Source organism: Rana temporaria, chromosome 12, assembly GCF_905171775.1.
Source record: "Rana temporaria chromosome 12, aRanTem1.1, whole genome shotgun sequence".
Classification (NCBI taxonomy): domain Eukaryota; kingdom Metazoa; phylum Chordata; class Amphibia; order Anura; family Ranidae; genus Rana; species Rana temporaria.
In genome coordinates, this window is record NC_053500.1 from 71574102 (window position 1) to 71595024 (window position 20923).

The 20923-nt window shown below is 42.4% G+C and overlaps 1 protein-coding gene across 1 annotated transcript in view; it reads left to right on the forward strand.

Annotated features, from left to right (window-relative positions):
* The window catches only part of LOC120918206 (signal transducer and activator of transcription 5B), a 165327-nt gene that overhangs the window by 111783 nt on the left and 32621 nt on the right, over positions 1–20923 (forward strand). The window contains exons 8-12 of the mRNA XM_040329696.1: positions 618–773; positions 8589–8768; positions 11789–11876; positions 17131–17253; positions 19906–19998. Of these exons, the coding sequence (XP_040185630.1) occupies positions 618–773; positions 8589–8768; positions 11789–11876; positions 17131–17253; positions 19906–19998 (640 nt within the window). The remainder of the gene's footprint in view (positions 1–617; positions 774–8588; positions 8769–11788; positions 11877–17130; positions 17254–19905; positions 19999–20923) is intronic.

Sequence of the window (20923 nt, forward strand, 5' to 3'; positions counted from 1 at the left end):
ATATTTATTTATCTAATAATGTTTTAATGAATTGTTGAAATTGAAATTTAGTTTCCTTTGTAAGAATTGAAAAGGGAAAAACATTGTAATTCCAGTCTTTTGAAGATAAATATTTGTGGGACTATCCATATTTGCATATGACGCATGCACTATTAAGAATACTTGGGGTAATGTCCTGCCCATCCTAATGAAGAAAGTATTTTTATGTGTATTTACTACTTTATACAAAATATTTATGGACTTGTTTCCAGCTTGTTTCTGCTACCCGATATTAGTGTTTCATCCTCAGACTGCATCATGGCATAGAATTTTTATGCCCTGTATACATTGGCTTTTGTTTGCACATACATTGTTTTTTTATTTCTTTCCATAAAAGCCAATGCTAATACAAAGGCAGCGTGAAGCAGTTTCCTGCAGCCTAGAAGAAGGTAAGAGGTTGGTTGGGAGGTGGTTAGAAGCCAATTGTGAAGAACTTAGGCCCCTTTTAATTAGGGAACCTTCCGGTTCCAATCAGAAAGAGATCTATTTTTATGAAGTCTGAGTTGGTTATTTATAGAATTTATAAATCAAACGTGCTATACTGAAAAGCTGGTAAATAATTTGCCTTCTCTTACCAGGTGTGAAAAGCTTGCAGAAATAATATGGCAAAATCGCCAACAGATTAGGCGAGCTGAGCATCTTTGCCAACAGCTTCCCATTCCTGGTCCTGTGGAGGAGCTTCTAGCCGAACTCAATGCTACCATCACTGATATAATCTCAGCTTTAGTCACCAGGTAAATGCAACTTATAAAAAAAGGTTCTTTAATTACTTTACATAACAATGCAAGTCTCAGCTTAAAGTGATTGTAAAGTCTCTTTTTTTCCTCTAAAAATAATAAACATGTTATACTTACCTGCTCTGTGTAGTAGATTTGCACAGAGTAGCCCAGATCTTCTCGGGTCCCTCTTCTGTGATCCTGTCCTCTGCCTCCTATTTGGTGCCCCCACAGCAAGCAACTTGCTATGGGGGCACCCGAGCCGAGTCATAGCTCTGTGTCCACTCAGACACAGACCCCGACCTGGCCCCACCCCTCTCTCCCTTGATTGGCTAGCTGACTTTGATTGACAGCAGTAAGTGTTAGGGGGCAGAGGGGGGCTGCTACACACAGAAGGCTTTTTGTCTTAATGCATAAAATGAATTAGGATATAAAAACCTTCTACCTTTACAACTTCTTTAAATGATTTATGTTTGTGAAAATGAAAGATAAGAAAAGGGGACGCGCCACCTAAGTGCAGTATTAATATAGACAGTTTATTCACAACAATTATACGAATAATACTGCACTTAAGTGACGCTTCCCCCTTTTCTTTTCTTTTCTATTCTTCAATACAGAGCTGTCTCAGCGGACACTAGAGCATAAGGATATATGCAATAAGCACCATGGTCTTTTATCCTTATTTGTAGTATGGACTCTAAGAACAGTTACAGCTTGACTTTGTGTATACCCATTATAGCTGCTTTTCTCACATACATTCCATGTGCCCCAATACTTTGATCGTGTGTGTGAAAATGGCAATTGGACAAACATAGTATTCTTTAATAAAGTAATGCTGATGACAATTGTGTTGTATAAACTTAGGGTTGCATAGCAGCCAATCAGATTTCAGTCTTTTGCTAGTCCTATGAAAGATTTAGGCCTCTTGCACACCGGAGTAAATAAAAAAACTTTTTTTTTTTTTTTTTTTTTACTGATCAGAAACCAGGTGCATTGTTGTCTATGGAGCAATCCACACAGCAGATCAGTAACACAGCAATGATTACAAAGACAATTTTAAGGTTAAAGGGGTTGTAAAGGTTTGTTTATTTTTTAAATAGGTTCCTTTAAGCTAGTGCATTGTTGGTTCACTTAACTTTTCCTTCGATTTCCCTTATAAATGTTTTTTTTCTTTGTCTGAATTTCTCAGTTCCTGTTCCTCCTCAGTAAGCTTGCCCCCATCATCTGGGCTGTTCTGGCTGGGGGTTAGTCAGTGTGCTCGCCCCCTCCCTTGGGACTACATCCCTGCAGGGAGACGCTGTGTTCACATTTTCTCTACAAGAGGCCCCAGCAGAGGGTGGGGGCAAGTATTATTACTTCTATGCACGCTGTACTATATAAGAGTATAAGGGACTGAACTCATAAAGAAAGCAATGTCAGCGTGCTCGCCCCCTCCCTTGGGATTACATCCCTGTGGGGAGATGTTGTGAACACAGCATCTCCCCACTGGGATGTAGTCCCAAGGGAGGGGGCGAGCACGCTGACTAACCCCCAGCCAGAACGTCTCCGATGATGGGGGCAAGTTTACTGAGGAGAAACAGGAAGTGAGAAATTCAGACAAAGGAACCTATTTAGAAAATAAAAAACAAACCTTTACAACCCCTTTAAGTGCACTAATGTATGTAGATACCTGTTTATACATGCAAATAATTGCAACACTGGCAACTAGAAGAGGGTGAAAAAGAATGTACTCATGTACGTTTGTGTGTGTGTATAGGCAAGGTCTTTACGTAACATTTTACTAAGGATCCTTCTGTCAACATGATTGAAGAGTATAAACATCAGTAGATTGTTACGTCCCTGTGCAAGAGGCTTAGGGCTACATTCACATGGCCATAACAAAGCCATAAAAAGTGTACTGATCATTAGGCAAGTTCTGAATACAAAGTTTCTGCATAAATGATCGGTAAATGGATCTTTTTTTTTTAAAGCCTAAAAATTGGCCTGTTTTTTTATTCAATGATATATGTGTATACAAGTATTCTCAGAAGCCGATATTTAGATTTTGTTCAGATCTGCAACTAAAAAATGGTTGTAAATGTGCATTTTTATGGCTGCGTGAAGGAGGCCTGACCTTTGTATATACCCAGTACTACTTACTAAATAGCTGAAGAATGTTAATTACACCCGAGTTATTTTATTTTTTTACACCAAAACAGAAAACTTTTCACCCACTTTCTGTGCCTTCCATAGATGCTATTTGTAAAGAAAATTAAAGGGAGAGTGACTACATTCAGAATAAAAACATATTTTTTACATAAAATTAAATCAAAAATCATTTAAGAACGCTAAATCATGCACCATCAATTCAGGCCTCTAGAAAGGCCACAAAACAAGGTCATAAGCATGTGATAAGTAGCTTCTACATTCATATTGTTGCTCATCTTTATAATCATGAGAATAAAACTGATAAAATCTAGACCCTGGGTTAAAATATATAGCAGAGAAAGCATTGTTATCAGTCTGCAAATGGAAGATCTGAAAAATAGCCACATCTCCTAAACATAAGAGATCTGAGGTTTTTTTTTTGTGTTCTATATTTTACTCCAAAGACCTGTTAGTAGGTTCATTGGCTGCTGTCTAAATTGTCCCTAGTACAGTGCCTTGAAAAAGTATTCATACCCCTTGAGATTTTCCACATTTAGTCATGTTACAACCGAAAACATAATCGTATTTTATTGGGCGTTTATGTGATAGACCAACATAAAGTGGCACATAATTGTGATGTGGAAGAAAAATGATAAATGGTTTTCAAAATTGTTTACAAATATCTGAAGATGTGGCATGCATTTGTATTCAGCCCCCCTGAGTCAATACTTTGTAGAACCCCCTTTCACTGCAATTACAGCTGCAAGTCTTTTGGGGATGTCTCTACCAGCTTTGCACTTCTAGAGAGTGACATTTTTGCCCATTCTTTGCAAAATAGCTCAAGTTCTGTCAGATTGGATGGAGAGCGTCTGTGATCAGCAATTTTCAAGTCTTGCCACAGATTCTCAATGTGATTTAGGTCTGGACTTTGACTGGACCATTCTAACACATGAATATGCTTTTGATCTAAAACATGGGTAGGCAATCTTTTGAGAGGTGGAGATTTACCAGGACAACATGGAGGAGATCAAGGGTCATGGGAGTACGGTGCCCTTTTAAAAAAAAAAAAAAGTTAACTAGCAAGCCCCAATAAAAAGACAGCATGAAGAAAACTATTGTTACTGTAGAAATATAAACTTAGCCTAACTTAGAGTGGAGGTTCACCCAAAATCTTAATTTTTAACATTAGATTGATGCTCATTTTGTCTAGGGGAATCGGGTGTTTTTTTTTTTTTAAATCGAACCAGTACTTACCGTTTTAGAGAGAGATCTTCTCCGCCGCTTCCGGGTATGGGCTGCGGGACTGGGCGTTCCTATTTGATTGACAGGCTTCCGACGGTCGCATACATCGCGCCACGATTTTCCGAAAGTAGCCGAACGTCGGTGCGCAGGCGCCGTATAGAGCCGCACCGACGTTTGGCTTCTTTCGGCTACTCGTGACGCGATGTATGCGACCGTCGGAAGCCTGTCAATCAAATAGGAACGCCCAGTCCCGAAGATCATAACCGGAAGCGGCGGAGAAGATCTATCTCTAAAATGGTAAGTACTGCTTCGATTTAAAAAAAAAAACACCCGATTCCCCTAGACAAAATGAGCCTCGATCTAATTTTAATGGTCATGGACATAGATAAGGGATGGAATAAGATAATATAAGATGGAATAAGATAATATAATGTATGTAGGGAAGTGTACAGAGGTCAGTGTGATGTAGGGCAGTGTACCGAGGTCGCATGCCTCTCCTGGTATTCGGGACCAGGAGAGAATAGTACTGTGTGGGGTCAGGAGGGTGCAGAAGTTATGAGATGCAGAGTAGCACAGGGAAGCAGCATTTTCCGGCACTGATCCCTGCCAGCCATCCACTCTCATCCATCCCACAAGTGCCTTGGATGGATCGGAGAGGAGGTGGGGCAGTGGGGATAAGCTCACTACACCCAGGGCTCAGGGACAGCGCTCAGGCACGTTCGTACAAGAACCAGAACCCGCCAGTGGCGGTGCGTCTATAGAGTGGGCCGGAGCGCCGCCCCCTCTGACTCTCACACCGCCACTGGTTACAATAACATAGATTCATGCATTGCATGAATCTATGTTATTGTTGCCGCTGCCGCAACTATTCAGATGGCCGGATGGTGAGCGCCGGCCACCTGAATAACGGCAGCTGGTTGGCTGTGTGGAAGTGCCTATCAGAGCCAGCGGCTCCGATAGGCTTTCCGAGTACAGCCCTAAGGCTTCCTGGAAACTTATCTAAGGGACTACGGGGGGTGCGTTCCTTAGGTAAGACTGACAGGCGTCTCAGCCAATCGGGTTCATCGGTTCTGGTTACCAGTAACCTGATTGGCTGAAGCGTCATCGAGGGCGGGAGAAGACATCGAGGGACGTGGAAGGAGGATGGCTGACCCCCAGAAAGGTAAGTGCCGGGCAGGGGGAGGGGCATTGTACAGGGCACAGTGGCAACAATGGGCACAGTAGCGACAATTAAAGGGCACAGTGGCGACAATTGGCACAGTGGCTGTGTTTGATGGCATGGCACAGTGGTGACAATTGATGGCATAGTGGCTGTGTTTGATGGCATGGCACAGTGACTGCATTTGATGGCATGGCACAGTGGTGACAATTGATGGCACAGTGGCTGTGTTTGATGGCATGGCACAGTGACTGCGTTTTATGGCATGGCACAGTGGTGACAATTGATGGCACAGTGGCTGCGTTTGATGGCATGGCACAGTGGCTGCGTTTGATGGCATGGCACAGTGGCTGCGTTTGATGGCATGGCACAGTGGCTGCTTTTGATGGCATGGCACAGTGGTGACAATTGATGGCACAGTGGCTGCGTTTGATGGCATGGCACAGTGCCTGCATTTGATGGCATGGCACAGTGGTGACAATTGATGGCACAGTGGCTGCGTTTGATGGCATGGCACAGTGGTGACAATTGATGGGCCCAGTGGCTGCATTTGATGGGCACAGTGAGGCTGCAATTGTTTTTTTTTTTTCCCGTTTGCGCCCCCCCAAAGATTTTGAGCACCAGCCCAAGCTATTTCGGAGGCTTTCCCAGCCCCCTAGCCAATCTTATGCAGGCAAGGATGGGCCGATTGCGCACCCGCGCCGCTCTGTAGTAAGCGCTGAGTCAGCGAGGCAGAGATGTCTTCGCAAGCTACCTGTCATCTGCTGGCAGTCGACAGGTAGCCCGCAATTGACAGGCAGGTTGCCGACCCCGATCTAAACCATTCCATTGTAGCTCTAACTGTATGTTTAGGGTCGTTGTCCTACTGGAAGGTGAACCTCCACCCCAGTCTCAAGTCTTTTGCAGACTCTTAACAGGCTTTCTTCTAAAGCCCCATACACACTATCAGTTTTCCTGCTGGTTTTCTCTTCAGGTTTACCAAAACCATGTAGTACAAGGACCTGCCTGATTGCATTCAAATTGAAACGCTTAAGGTTTGACCTCATATTAGATGGTTTTGGTAAACCTGAAGAGAAAACCATCAGGAAAACTGATAGTGTGTATGATTGCCCTGTATTTGGCTCCATCCATCTTCGCACCAACTCTGACCAGCTTCCCTGTCCCTGCTGAAGAAAAGCATCCCCACAACATGGTGCGTTCAAGGTGAAATGAAGTGTTCATTTTGCATTTAGTCCATAATGTTCAATTTTGGTCTCATGTGACCAGAGCACCTTCTTCCACATGTTTGTGTCCCCCACATGGCATCTCACGAACTGCAATTGAGTCTTCTTATGGCTTTCTTTCAACAATGGCTTTCTTCTTTCCACTCTTCCATAAAGGCCAGATTTGTGGAGTGCACGACTAAGGCCCCGTACACACGACCGAGTTTCTCGGCAGAATTCAGCCAGAAACTCGATCGGAGCAGTATTCTGCCGAGAAACCCGGTCGTGTGTACACTTTTGGCCGAGGAAGCCGACGAGGAACTCGTCGAGCCAAATAGAGAACATGTTCTCTATTTCCTCGTTGGTCAATGGGGAAACTTGGCTCGCCGAGATCCTCGGCGGCTTCACAAGGAACTCGACGAGCAAAACAATGTGTTTTGCCCGTCGAGTTCCTCGGATGTGTGTACGGGGCCTAATAGTTGTCCTGTGGACAGATTATCCCACCTGAGCTGTGGATGTCTGCAGCTCCTCCAGAGTTACCATGGGCCTCTTGGCTGCTTCTCTGATTAATGATCTCCTTGCCTGGCCTTTTAGTTTAGGTGAACGGACATGTCTCTGTAGGTTTGCAGTTGTGCCATACTCTTTCCATTTTCAGATGATGGATTGAACAGAGCTCCGTGAGATGTTCAAAGTTTGGGATATTTTTTTATAATCTAACCCTTCTTTAAACTTTTCCTCAACTTTATCCCTGACCTGTGTGGTGTGTTCCTTGGCCTTCATAATTCTGTTTGTTCACCAAGGTTCTCTAACAACCCTGAGGGCTTCACAGAATAATATTTATTCTGAGATTAAATTACACAAATGTAGACTCTATTTACTAATTAGGTCACTTCTTAGAGCCGGTTCACACTGGGGCGACTCGTCAGGCGACTCAGCCGCCTGACAAGTCGCGTCCCATTCTATTCAATAGAACCGTTCTAATAGGAGCGACGCAAGTCGCTCCGACTTAGAAAAAGGTTCTTGTACGACTTTGGGGGCGACTTGCATTGACTTCTATATAAAAGTCATTTTGCAAGTCGCCTCTGAAGTCGTCTTCAGGACGCCTTGCCGAGTCGCCCCCTGAAGTCGTGCTGCCCCAGTGTGAACCGGTTTTTAAGGCAATTGGTTCCACTACATTTTAGTTAGAGGTATCAGAGTGGAGGATGAATACAAATGCACGCCACACTTTTCACTTATTTATTTGTAAAACATTTTGAAAACCATTTGTCATTTTCCTTCCACTTTGTGTTGGTCTATCACACAAAATCCCAATAAAATACATTCATGTTTTTGATTGTAACATGACAATATGTGGAAAATTTCAATTTTGCAACACATATTGGGTATCTCCACACATGTTGGAATGTGAGCAATAATTCTGGGTACCGCATTTATGGTCAATACTAAAATTAGCTGTAAAGGCATTCAAATCCTTGCCTATTGATAATTTTGCAGGTTTCGAGGCCTAACAGATTTGGTATCTATTTACTCGACACACCCTCATCCTTTTTTTTTTTTAATAATCAGTGTTTATATGCACTAAAAGTCATTAATTTCATAGATGTGGTATACAGTTGCGCAAATATTGTGTACAATAAAAATGTCCACTATCATCTTTTAATTCTACAATGTCTCTGGTTTCAGAAAGTATATAAGATTTGGAGGGGGTTAAATAATTTTCGAAGCAAAAATGCAGATTGTATTGTGTGTGAAAAATGATTTTTTTTTTCCAGAAGGTAGGTTTATATTTGATTCTATAATAGTAGGTTGATGAGAACTAATACAAATTGCAGAGGATGAGAATGAACTAAAAGAAAAGTAAAAAATGACAGTTTTACACATTGGAGCCAATTACTGTAAAATTATCCTCACTGGTTGCTTTGACTGGCACAGACCATACTTATTTTACACACAATAAAATTTGAAACACACTCTCAGCTTATTTTCTATTAGCTGGAGGTCCTCTTTACAACAAGGAGTTGTGTACAATTTCTAATTGATTGGATTTCATAAGCTTTATAGTCTCTGCAGTCTTATGACCCCTCAAATGTTTTATATTTGCAGCACTTTCATTATTGAGAAGCAGCCACCACAAGTGCTGAAAACACAGACTAAGTTTGCAGCGACAGTCCGGCTTCTGGTAGGTGGTAAACTGAATGTCCATATGAACCCACCTCAGGTCAAAGCCACCATTATCAGCGAAGTACAGGCCAAGGCTCTGCTGAAGAATGAAAACACACGCAAGTAACTATCGACATCAAATGTGTCTATGTTTAAAGTGCCTCACCCTCAAAGTCCCCTTCTGTAATCCCTCTCCTCCTAAGCTCATCTGTGTCTTCATATCCTTATTTGTGATGTCTCCTAATCCTATTTTACCTCAAATTTATATATATATATATATATATATATATGTATATATATATATATATATATATATATATATACTGCTCAAAAAAATTAACTTTGAAAACGCATTAGATCTCAAGGGGGAAAATATGCTGGATATCTATACTGGTATAACCTGGGTAATGTGTTAGGAATGAAAGGATGTCACATCGTTTGATGGAAATGAAAATTATCAACCTACAGAGGGCTGAATTCAAAGACACCCCAAAAATCAAAGTGAAAGAAATTATGCAACGGGCTAGTTCAATTTGCTGAAATTTCATTGCAGCAACTCAAAATGGTACTCAGTTGATTGAATGGCCCCCAAGTGCTTGTATGCATGCCTGACAATGTTGGGGTATTCTTCTAATGAGACGATGGATGGGTTCCTGGGATATTTCTTCCCAGATCTGGACCAGAGCATCACTGAGCTCCTGAAAAAAACGTGGTGCAACCTGGCGGCATTGATTGGACCGAAACATAATGCCCCAGGGGTGTTTTATTGAATTTGGGTCAGGCGAGACCATTCAATGGTATCAATTTCTTCATCCTCCAGGAACTGGCTGCATACTCTCACCACATGAGGCCGGGCATTATCGTGCACCAGGAGGAACCCAAGACCCACTGCACCAGCGTAGTATCTGACAATGGGTCCAAGGATTTCATCCCAATACCTAATGGCATTTAGGGTGCCATTGTCTAGTTTGTAGAGGTCTGTGTGTCACTCCATGGATATGCCTCCCCAAACCATCACTGACCCACCACCAAACCGGTCATGCTGAACAATGTTACAGGCAGCATGATGTTCTCCACTGCTTCTCCAGACCCTTTCATGTCTGTCACATACATATATGTACTCAGGATGAAAATGCTCTCTTCTGTGAAAAGCACAGGGCATCAGTGATAGACCTGCCAATTCTGGTGTTCAATGGCAAATACCAATCAAGCTTTACAGTGCCGGGCAGTGAGCACAGGGCCCACTAGAAGACATTGGGCCCTCGGGCCACCCTCATGAAGTCTGTTTCTGATTGTTTGGTCAGAGACTTTTACACCAGTAACATGCTGGAGGTAATTTTGTAGGGCTCTAGCAGTGCTCATTCTGTTCCTCCTTGCACAAAGGAGCAGATACCGGTCCTGCTGATGGGTTAAGGACCTTCTACAGCCCTATCCAGCTCTCCTGAAGTAACTGCCTGTCTTCTGGAATCTCCTCCATGCTTTTGAAACTGTGCTGGGAGACACAGCAAACCTTCTGGCAATGGCAGTATTAATGTGGCATCCTGTGCAACCTCTATAGCAAAGATATGCAATTAGTGGACCTCCAGCTGTTGCAAAACTACAAATCCCATCATGTCTCTGCCTCTGGGTGCCATGCTTGTGGCTGTCAGAGTCTTGCTATGCCTCATGGGACTTGTAGTTCTACAACAGCTGGAGGTCCGCTAATTACATATCCCTGCTCTATAGGGTCCAGGTATCACCTCATGATACCAGTAGTGACACTGACCCTAGCCAAATGCAAAACTAGTGAAAAACAGTCAGAAAAGATGAGTATTTTTGGTGTGTATTTGAATTCTGCCTGTAGGTTGATCATTCCCATCAAACAATGTGGCATCCTTTTCCTAACACATTGCCCAGTCCATATCGGTATAGATAACCAGCATGAGATTTTCCCCATTGAGATCTGATCTGTTTTCAAATTGTTCCTTTTTTTTTTTTGCAATGTATATCCACTATATCATGCCTGATTTTCCCTTTTATATTGCGTATCCCATCCTTATCTTAGTTGTGCTATAATATCCCTGTTCTTTTTATTTAATTGCGTGCCTTAGTATTCCTGCTACCTTCTTCACCTAATCTCACCTGTGCGTCAGTCTTCCTGTCACTAGTCTTCCCCTAATCTCACCTGTGCGTCAGTCTTCATGTCACTAGTCTTCCCATAATCTCACCTGTGCATCAGTGTTCCTGTCATTAGTCTTCCCCTAATCTCACCTGTGCGTCAGTGTTCCTGTCACTAGTCTTCCCCTAATCTCACCTGTGCATCAGTGTTCCTGTCACTAGTCTTCCCCTAATCTCACCTGTGCGTCAGTCTTCCTGTCACTAGTCTTCCCCTAATCTCACCTGTGCCTCGGTGTTCCTGTCACTAATCTTCACCTAATCTCACCTGTGCGTCAGTGTTCCTGTCACTAGTCTTCCACTAATCTTACCTGTACGTCAGTGTTCATGTCACTAGTCTTCCCCTAATCTCACCTGCGCGTCAGTGTTCATGTCACTAGTCTTCCCATAATCTCACCTGTGCATCAGTGTTCCTGTCACTAGTCTTCCCCTAATCTCACCTGTGCGTCAGTCTTCCTGTCACTAGTCTTCCCCTAATCTCACCTGTGCGTCAGTGTTCATGTCACTAGTCTTCCCCTAATCTCACCTGTGCGTCAGTCTTCCTGTCACTAGTCTTCCCCTAATCTCACCTGTGCCTCGGTGTTCCTGTCACTAATCTTCACCTAATCTCACCTGTGCGTCAGTGTTCCTGTCACTAGTCTTCCCCTAATCTCTCCTGTTTGTCAGTGTTCCTGTCACTAGTCTTCCCCTAATCTTACCTGTGCGTCAGTGTTCCTGTCACTAGTCTTCCTAATCTTGCCGGTGCATCAGTGTTCCTGTCACCAGTCTTCTCCTAACCTTGCTGGTGCGTCAGTGTTGTTTCTGCAGCTTGAATTCACCTAATTTATTGTGCTCATCACTGCCTTTACCTGTTTTACTTTATTCATTTTCCAGATGTTCATGTCGGACCTAAGGTGTGGATGTGGTGTTCTGCCAGTCCAAGATGCATATTGGTGTATCACTATATTGTGCTGTAACTTGTTGCTGACCTTTATTCCTTTGTGTTACAGTGAGAGCAGTGGAGAGATCTTAAACAACTGCTGTGTGATGGAGTATCATCAGGCTACTGGAACACTCAGCGCTCACTTCAGAAATATGGTAGTTTCTAACTGTTGCTTTCTTGTTGAAATATTCACGTCATTGATAGACAGTGACTTATATGTCTCACGTTGTTTCCATACAGTGCATCCAGAAAGTATTCACAGAGCTTCACTTTTTCCATATTGTTACAGCCTTATTCCAAAATGGATTAATTCATTATTTTCCTCAAAATTCTACAGACAATACCCCATAATGACAACGTGAAAAACGTTTGTTTGAAATCTTTGCAAATTTATTAAAAATAAAAAACAAATAATCACATGTACAGAAGTATTCACCGCCTTTGCCATGACACTCAAATTTAAGCTTAGATGCATCCTGTTTCCATTCATCATCCTTGAGATGTTTCTACAACTTGACTGGAGTCCACCTGTGGTAAATTCAGTTGACTGGACTTGATTTGGAAAGGCACACACCTGTCTATATAAGGTCCCACAGTTAAGTGTATGTCGGAGCACAAACCAAGCCATGAAGTTCAAAGAATTGTTTGTAGACCTCCGAGACAGGATTGTATCGAGACATGGATCTTGGGAAGGGTACAAATAAATGTCTGTAGCATTAAAGGTCCCGATGAGCACAGCAGCCTCTATCATCTGTAAATGGAAGAAGTTTGGAACCATCAGGAGACTTCCTAGAGCGTGCCACCTAGCCAAACTGAGCGATCAGGGGAGAAGGGCTTTAGTCAGGGAGGTGACCAAGAAACCGATGGTCACCCTGACAGAGCTTCAGTGTTTCTTTGAGGAGAGAGGAGAACCTTGCAGAAGAACAACCTGTATGGTAGAGTGGCCAGGCGAAAACCACTCCTTCGTAAAAGGTACCAGGCAACTCACCTGGAGTTTGCCAAAGGACACCTGAAGGACTCTCAGACCATGAGAAACAAAATTCTCTGGTCTGATGAAACAAAGATTAAACCCTTTGGCCTGAATGGCAAGCGTCATGTTTGGAGGAAACCAGACACCACACATCACCTGGCCAATACCATTTCTACAGTAAAGCAAGGTGGTGGCCGCATCATCCTGTATGGATGTTTTTCAGTGGCAGGAACTGGAAGACTAGTCGGGATCGAGGGAAAGATGAATTTAGCAATGTACAGAGACATCCTTGATGAAAACCTGCTCCAGAGCGCTCTGGACTTCAGACTGGGGCGAAGGTTGATCTTCCAACAGGACAATGACACTAAGCACACAGCCAAGATAACAAAGGAGTGGCTAGGAGTAACTCTGTGACTGTCCTTAAGTGGCCCAGCCAAAGCCCAGAGCCTGATAGAACATCTCTGGAGAGATCTGAAAATGTCTGTGCAGCGATGCTCCCCATCCAACTTAATGGAGCTTGAAAGGTCCTGCAAAGAATGGGAGAAACTGCCCAAAAATAGGTGTGCCAAGCTTGTAGCATCATACTCAAAAAAACATGAGGCTGTAATTTGTGCCAAAGGTTCTTCAACAAAGTATTGTACAAAGGCTGTGAATATTTATGTGATTTATTTTTATTTTTTTATAAATTTGCAAAGATTTCAAACAAACTTCTTTCATGTTGTCATTATGGGATATTGTTTGCAGAATTTTGAAGAAAATAATGCATTTAATCCATTTTGGAATAAGGCTGTAACATAACAGAATGTGGAAAAAGTGCTGTGAATACTTTCCGGATGCACTGTAAGCCTCTAAGCTGTTTTTCACCCCTACACTTTCCATAAGTATAGAGTTATGCAGTGGGCATTTGATTTATATTGTTTGTCACACTTACCCCCAAAGAAGCAGCTGCTTCTCGAGTCCCCTGTTCCCTTGCTGACGACTCTGCAAATAGTACCACGTACTCTGACATACCTGGCTGCATGGGGAGTATTTATTACAGATATGTTTTTAAAACCCTAATGGCCAAGGAGATATGGACAACAGTAAAGACACAACAAAGGGTTAAACAATAGCAAGACATATACTGCAAGTGGGTGAACAGTAGCAAGAAATGTACTGTGGAAAGCAAAGAATTGGCATAGAGACAACTCTTCCTAAACACTATATTAGGGCAATCCTAACTAAAGAGAGTTACACCACTATAACAGTTCAGCAATCTGTAATATACCCTGTCTCTTCTGCTGTTCAGCTTGTTGGGGCTTAACTCTTATGTTGGAGTGCACAGGATAATGTCCCTTCGAACACTGATAAAGTCGCTGCTCTGTGATGCTTGAGGACAACACTGTTCCTCTTTTTTGAGGTGTAGTGGCGTTTGACTGACCGCTGTGGTAGGAGGTGACATCCCTCTGTTTCCTGTTAGCAGCACACCTGGTCAGGGAATGTGGTGTCCTCCCCCAGGTAAAGTGCTTCGTCAGCATCTGTGGTGCTCTTCAGTGTTCCAGAATGTCTGCAACTGCTCTTTTCTCACTCTCAGGTGCTGAGGTGAGTGGCCTGCTGGCAACCTGAAGCGCACTCTGTTCCTTTGAACGTCTTTCACACACTTCTTCTCCTCTCTACCCGAGAACAACAACCACACCACCTCTTTGTCTGCTCAGAGCTCCCATGAATGTGGGATCTGTAGTTTCTGTAGTTTCTTTACATAGTCCACTAAGCCAGCCTTGCCTCATATTTGGCCCAGTTGCATTACCACTATGCAAAAGCAACTTAGTGTCTTCACTAAGACACAGAGAGGACAGTCCTACTATTATGGGTAACCTCAGCCCATACTCCCCTAGTAGTTTTGGGGGCAATTACTTGCTGTCTCCAGAAGGACCTAAGGCCAGTAATTTGGGACCCTTATTGTTATAGTGCCGTCTTCATTGTCACTCAGCTACTGGAGCATTCTGCCTGCAGAAACTCTAAGCATGCCTCAGTGCCATTTCCTGCAGAGTCGGTCTGTGACCCTTCTGAGCCCCTGAATCAAACTGGGCCTGCAGCCCCTGTCACTGACTCAGATTCAGAATTCCAACAGACTATATCTCTGAAGAGACTGTTTTATAGGCACTGCAGTTTTCTACCATTTACTCAGAGGGTTAAAGAGGTGATTTCTTGCCCAGGATGTTTGGTGTGCCAGGGTGTCTCCATACACAGTGCTTAAGTCTCGTACCCCAAAACAGTTGATACCCACTTTGTTGAGGGATCCCATGTGAGCTTCCTTAACTGGACTTCAATCGACATAATTAGGTGCTGCAGGACCTTCACCTTTTTGAAAGGTTTGGCTTGGTCCTTCCGCTGAGTGACGTTGACAGTACTACCCTCGACCCCATTAGGAATAAGGAAAACATTTTCACACTTGTGTGCGCCTGGTGGAGGGTTTTGTGTTTACGTGGATTGTCAGAATGTGGTACACTCTTGGATTCTGCTGTTGGGGATAGATTATGTCCTCAGGCCTTTGTGGGGTCTGATCACCTGGAGATAGGTCATCATTTTGTGGCTGCTCTGCAACCTCCTTGAGGAACCGCCTCTAGATCCTTTGGTTTTGTCCCTAGGGTTCCTGCCTCTAACTCCATGGCTCTGGATTTCACTGTACCAGGGCTGGTCAGGAGATTGTCAGAACTGTGTTCTGAATCAAGGTTGGGCAGGTCCTGCAGAGTTCCTCTGTCAGGCCCCAGAGGCACATTTACCTTTGGGTGTAGATAGGTTTTTGCTCTTCCTCATATTTTTCTAGTGTTCATGTACACCAGTCTGGCGTTGTGAAATACCCAGGGGTACCTCTCGTGCACCTCCTTGCTTCAGGGGTCATTTAGCTATGCTTATGGTATCATATGCTGTGATAATTCTCATATTCCTTAGATATCACTTTTACAAGATTGGTTATTTAGCCATGCAACCTTAATCGTATCATGAAACCTTTCTTATTATAAACTGACAGTTGGGAATGTAAGATTTCGGTCTTCACATGTAGATTTGCTGGTCTTCTCTTAAAGACCTTTTTTGTGCAGGATTCCCTCTGGAGACTTGCTCTACTGGAGACTTTGTTCTTTTCTCTTGATCACATCATGTTGTTGGTCTATTTCTTCCTTATCAGGTAGGTATGTTTTTACGCAATAGCAAAAGGGTGCACCGACCTAGCTCATTACCAAATAAGACTTTTATTCCAGATAAAAACAACAATTTTTGTACTCGCATACAAATGTAGTATAAAATGTCACAGCACAGGCTGATGCAGACCGTCATCCTCAGGTCAGATGTAAGGAACCGGTAGGTGTTAGGAATGGCTGATGCGATTGGAGGGAGAACCCTCTTCCTCAGAGCCAAAGTGGACGCGTCAGCCATTCCTAACACCACCTGGTCTTCCAGAAGTACTGGTTCCTTACATCTGTCCTGAGGGTGCCTGTCTGCATAAGCCTGTGCTGTGACATGCTTGTATACTACATTTGTATGTGATTAGAACCATTGTTTTTATCTGGAATACAAGTACATTTTGGTAATTCGCTAGGTCAGTGCATCCTTCTTTTGCTATTGATTTACAGTTTTAAAGGATACCCATTGTCTTAAGGAGTGCTATTGGCAAATAAAGAATTTACCTCTACTATGCATACCCAGGCCCACTACTCAAACTCAGGAGAATTACTTTGAGGTATGTTGTTTCACCTGTTTTGGTTGGTTTTTGGTATCCCAGCATCTCCCTGGTACAGGCTCAGTTCCATTTGGTGATCTCTTCTGTCCTGGTCTTAAGCATAATATTAATCCTCTGTTGCCCTCCCTTCATCGTTGGCAGATTTTTGTGACTCTTGCAGGGGAACTTGCCTCATCTGGTTCAGATATGGTATCGGTCCTTCAGGTAGTCCTGAGTTGCAGACGGCTCCTAGTTTCTTCTTGGATCTTTCAGTGGCTGTTGTCCACCCCTCAGTTGTTGTACTAGTTTTGAACATCCGCTCTGCTTCTAAATTCCTGAGTCCCCAATGGACAAGTAATAAAGAAGAAATGTACTTGCAGTTGGAAGTAATTTCCATGGACAAAACCTCAATTGTATGGCTAAAACAATTACTCCAACATCAAAACGTAACTTTTCTCCTAAGCGCTCATAAACATATAGTTGTATAATTGAGGCTTATTGGCTTATTATTTAATGGAAACATCATTGTCTTAATTGTGGCTATTTGGGATCCACATAATCTTAAACAACGCAGACTCCTTGTTCTAAAAAAAAATCTATATATTTGTGCTATTTATATTCCAAATTAATAGAATGATTATAGTATGCATCATGCATCTTATTTTGCAGCAAAACAAAATTAAATAAAACAAATGTAATGAAATTAATGTTTGTGTGACTTTTTTTATTTTATTTTATGCAGTCTCTAAAGCGGATTAAGCGCTCTGACAGGCGGGGGGCAGAGTCCGTAACAGAGGAGAAATTTACCATCCTATTTGAGTCTCAGTTCAGTGTAGGTGGAAATGAACTAGTTTTTCAGGTCAAGGTAAGTACTCAGTGGTGCTTGTAAGACTGCCTTGTGTATTTTAAGAATGACTATTCAACAATGAAAACTTTATCCATGGTGCAGTTTAATCTGATGCAATCCAAATGCCTTCATTGTCGGCTTTTAGTCACCGTAGTCTGAGCAGGACATGAATTTTAGTAATGTCATTTGTGGGAATACTGTGTTTTTTTCCATTATAAGCAGGGCCGATCCACCCTATAGGCTCACTATGCAAGCCGCTTAGGGCCCCGCAAAGCTGCGGAGGGCATCTCAAATTCCTAGAGGCCCCGTCTGGTGAGAAGTCATTTTTGGTCCCTCACCCCGCTTCTCAACTTGCTGGCTGCATGGGAGAAGAGGCAAGAAGTCAGCACCCCTGCTTCTCACTTAAATGTAAAATGTCATTTCTGACAGCAGAACACCCCCTCTCCCCGCTTCTCAACTATGTGATATGTCACTGTCGGCAGTAAGTACTAAAGTTCAGTAGTCCACAATAAATATATCTAAATCATGATTTTTTATATATATATTGTAATAGTGAGAGTCCCTGTCACTATAAAAAGGGAGCAAAAACAGACACGGACCCGGAGAAAGCAGCCAAAACAGTTTTCTCTGTTTCAAAGCTAGGTATTATGAATAGCCAGCAGGGTGTGTGCCCAGGTGCACACAACCAATATAATGAGAGACTGGTGAGAGCAGAGTGGAAAGGAAGGTGGAGCAGTGGCTGCTACTGTCTCTGTGTGCGGACAGACGCTGTATGCGTTGAGGGGCTTCGGAGCCGTGTGTATCCAGGACCGTGGGTCTGGAGGAGCTGCTGGTTTAAGGGACCAGTACCTATGGCAGCGGTGCTGTCGAAGAGTAGCCAGGTGGGCTAGTATTTTCACTTTTTCTGATCATAGTTTAAACCCCTGCGTGGGATTCCTGAATGGACATTTCTTTTGTTTTCCTGATTTAATAAACGTGGGCTACCAGGCCCTTAACGATACATGCCTGTTTGGTGTCGACTCACTACACGAAAATGCATCTACCACAAGAGCTAACAACCCCCAATATCACAGTGTATGTATGTATGTATGTATATATATATATATATATATATATATATATATATATATAATGTCTCTTGTGCACCACACAATTGGTGAATAAAGTTCATACACCTGTGGTGAATCTTGTACTCACACAGTGAATTGTGCCCATATCTCCAGTGTTTTGCCTCCACTATGATTATTCACTCATGCTCCATCTTTGTGCTCACTATACCCTCACCAAAATATGACCCGAGTACCTTAGATTATAAAGCACTAGGATACATATATAGGTGGGCATATAATGATTGGTGCTCCCTCTTCTTTCTTTTCATTGTTATAAATTATATATTAACCTAGAAAAATGGTGACGTCTTCAATACCCTTTTTACCCACTGTATTTATTGTGGATTGTTGAAGTTTAGTACACTGATTAGGTCATCCCCTGTTGTAAACAAAAAGAGAGAGTGTGCTATACAATGCAGTAAAGCCTGATGGGATTCTAATGCTGCCCCTCCCTATCCGTCTGAAACCTGCATTGCAGGTGATCTTTGTAGGTTGATCTCAATATGGATTTGAGTATTTATGTAAAATACATTTAATACTTTTTAACTACTTTTTGGACTTCCTACATACGTCCAGAGAGTTCAGCCCCGTACACGCGAGCCGAATGTCTGGAGGCATTGACCGGTACAAAAAAGAAAGTGGGCTGTGTGTATGTTGGTCTGTCTGACAGAAGCTGGACATAGCTCAGCAGGGGAGATCGCTATACTAACTTTGCATAGATATAGTGAATCCGGAAAGTGTTCACAGTGCTTCACTTTTTCCACATTTTGTTATGTTACAGCCTTATTCCAAAATTAATTAAATGTATTATTTTCCTTGTTTGAAATCTTTTCAAATTTATTAAAAATAAAAAGCAAAAAAATGTATGTACAGAAGTATTCACAGCCTTTGCCATGACACCCAAAATTGAGCTCAAGTGCATACCGTTTCCACTGATCACCCTTGAGATGTTTCTACAACTTGATTGAAGTCCACCTGTGGTAAATTCAGTTAATTGGAGATGATTTGTTAAGGCACGCACCTGTCTATATAAGGTCCCACAGTTAACAGTGCATGTCAGAGCACAAACCAAGCCATGAAGTTCAAGGAATTGTCTGTAGACCTCCGAGACTCGATTGTATCAAGGCACAAATCTACCTTTTTTCGTTTTTGTGATACCACGGGCTCACACAATTTTTTAAGCCTTAACATGCCTGGTATTTACTCAACACAACCCCTTCTTTTTTTTGTTTTCTCCTGACTTTGGTATTATATTGTATTTGTTTCTGCAATATCAGTTTTAGGGTATATTTTCCTGAAAATATATTGTGCAAATTTTGTATGACATAAAACTTTGGTACAACTATCTTTTTAGTCTACAGGCCCTCTGCTTTCAGGAAAAGTGTAATTTTATGGGGGTTTAAAGTTCATTTATATCCAAAAATTAAGATTTTAACAATTATGCAAAAAAAAATGAAATTGAAATCTAGAGGGGAAGTGATTAATGAATTCATAATTTTGTTAAATAGAGTTTTTGTTATCTTACTGGAATTTAACTTAAATTACTTTCCTGACATTTCAGACATTGTCTCTCCCTGTTGTGGTCATTGTACATGGAAGCCAAGACAATAATGCTACAGCGACAGTTCTATGGGACAATGCATTTGCTGAGCCAGTAAGTGACCACTTTGTGTAGATGTTAAACGACTAATATATCCTGTATCCTATGTATTTAATATATACACTATAGCATATTTTATTAAATATACAGTATATCAAGATCTAAGGTTCGATTAAAAAATTTGTTTTATTAAAAATATATTATGTATACAGATATGTGTATATGAGGAGAAAAGTCTATTTCTCCTTTTATTTGGATAACAGAAGTTGAGAAATAAAATATGTTTGCTAATTGGCTACTACACGTTTCACATTGTTTTTTGACACATTTAAAGTGGTTCTTCAGTCATTCTGCAAAAATGAAAAGTCAGCAGCTACAAAAACTGACTGATGCCTGTTACTAAACAGACTTGCACATGTCCAAGGACCCTGCACTGTCCTCACCTGGCTGGTTTCCTCACTGGTCTTTGGTCTCTGGCACCAGCATGTTAACTAAGGGCAGTCGGCTGTGACTCCTTCAAGCTTCACAGCTGGCTGCCCACTGCACAGGCATGAGCCGCACTGCGCTTTGTAAATGGTCCCACAGCCCTTTGGGACCTGTGACATGTCCCAGAAGCTTGCAGGCAGGGAGGTGGAAGGAGAACTTCCACTGGGATCACCTACAATTTGGAGCAGGTCCCTGTGAAAACCAGGTACCTGCTCCCCCTCCCCACCCCCACAAAAACATTTGTGCCCACATATGTTAGAGGACCGCCCTAAAGTGTAGCTACAGACAAATATTTTTCGTCGTTTTGAAGATGGTGGGGAAGGGTTAGAACCTCTGTAAACTGTTTATTGCTGTCTGAGGTTTCTATTGAAAAGATTTTTCCTTAGACTTTCTGCCCCGGTGACAAAGTTGCCAGGACAGGAATTGAGAGAAAAAAGAAAAAGCCCAATTGGAACAGAGACAACTATAAGTGGTAATCAGGTTGTGTATGGGG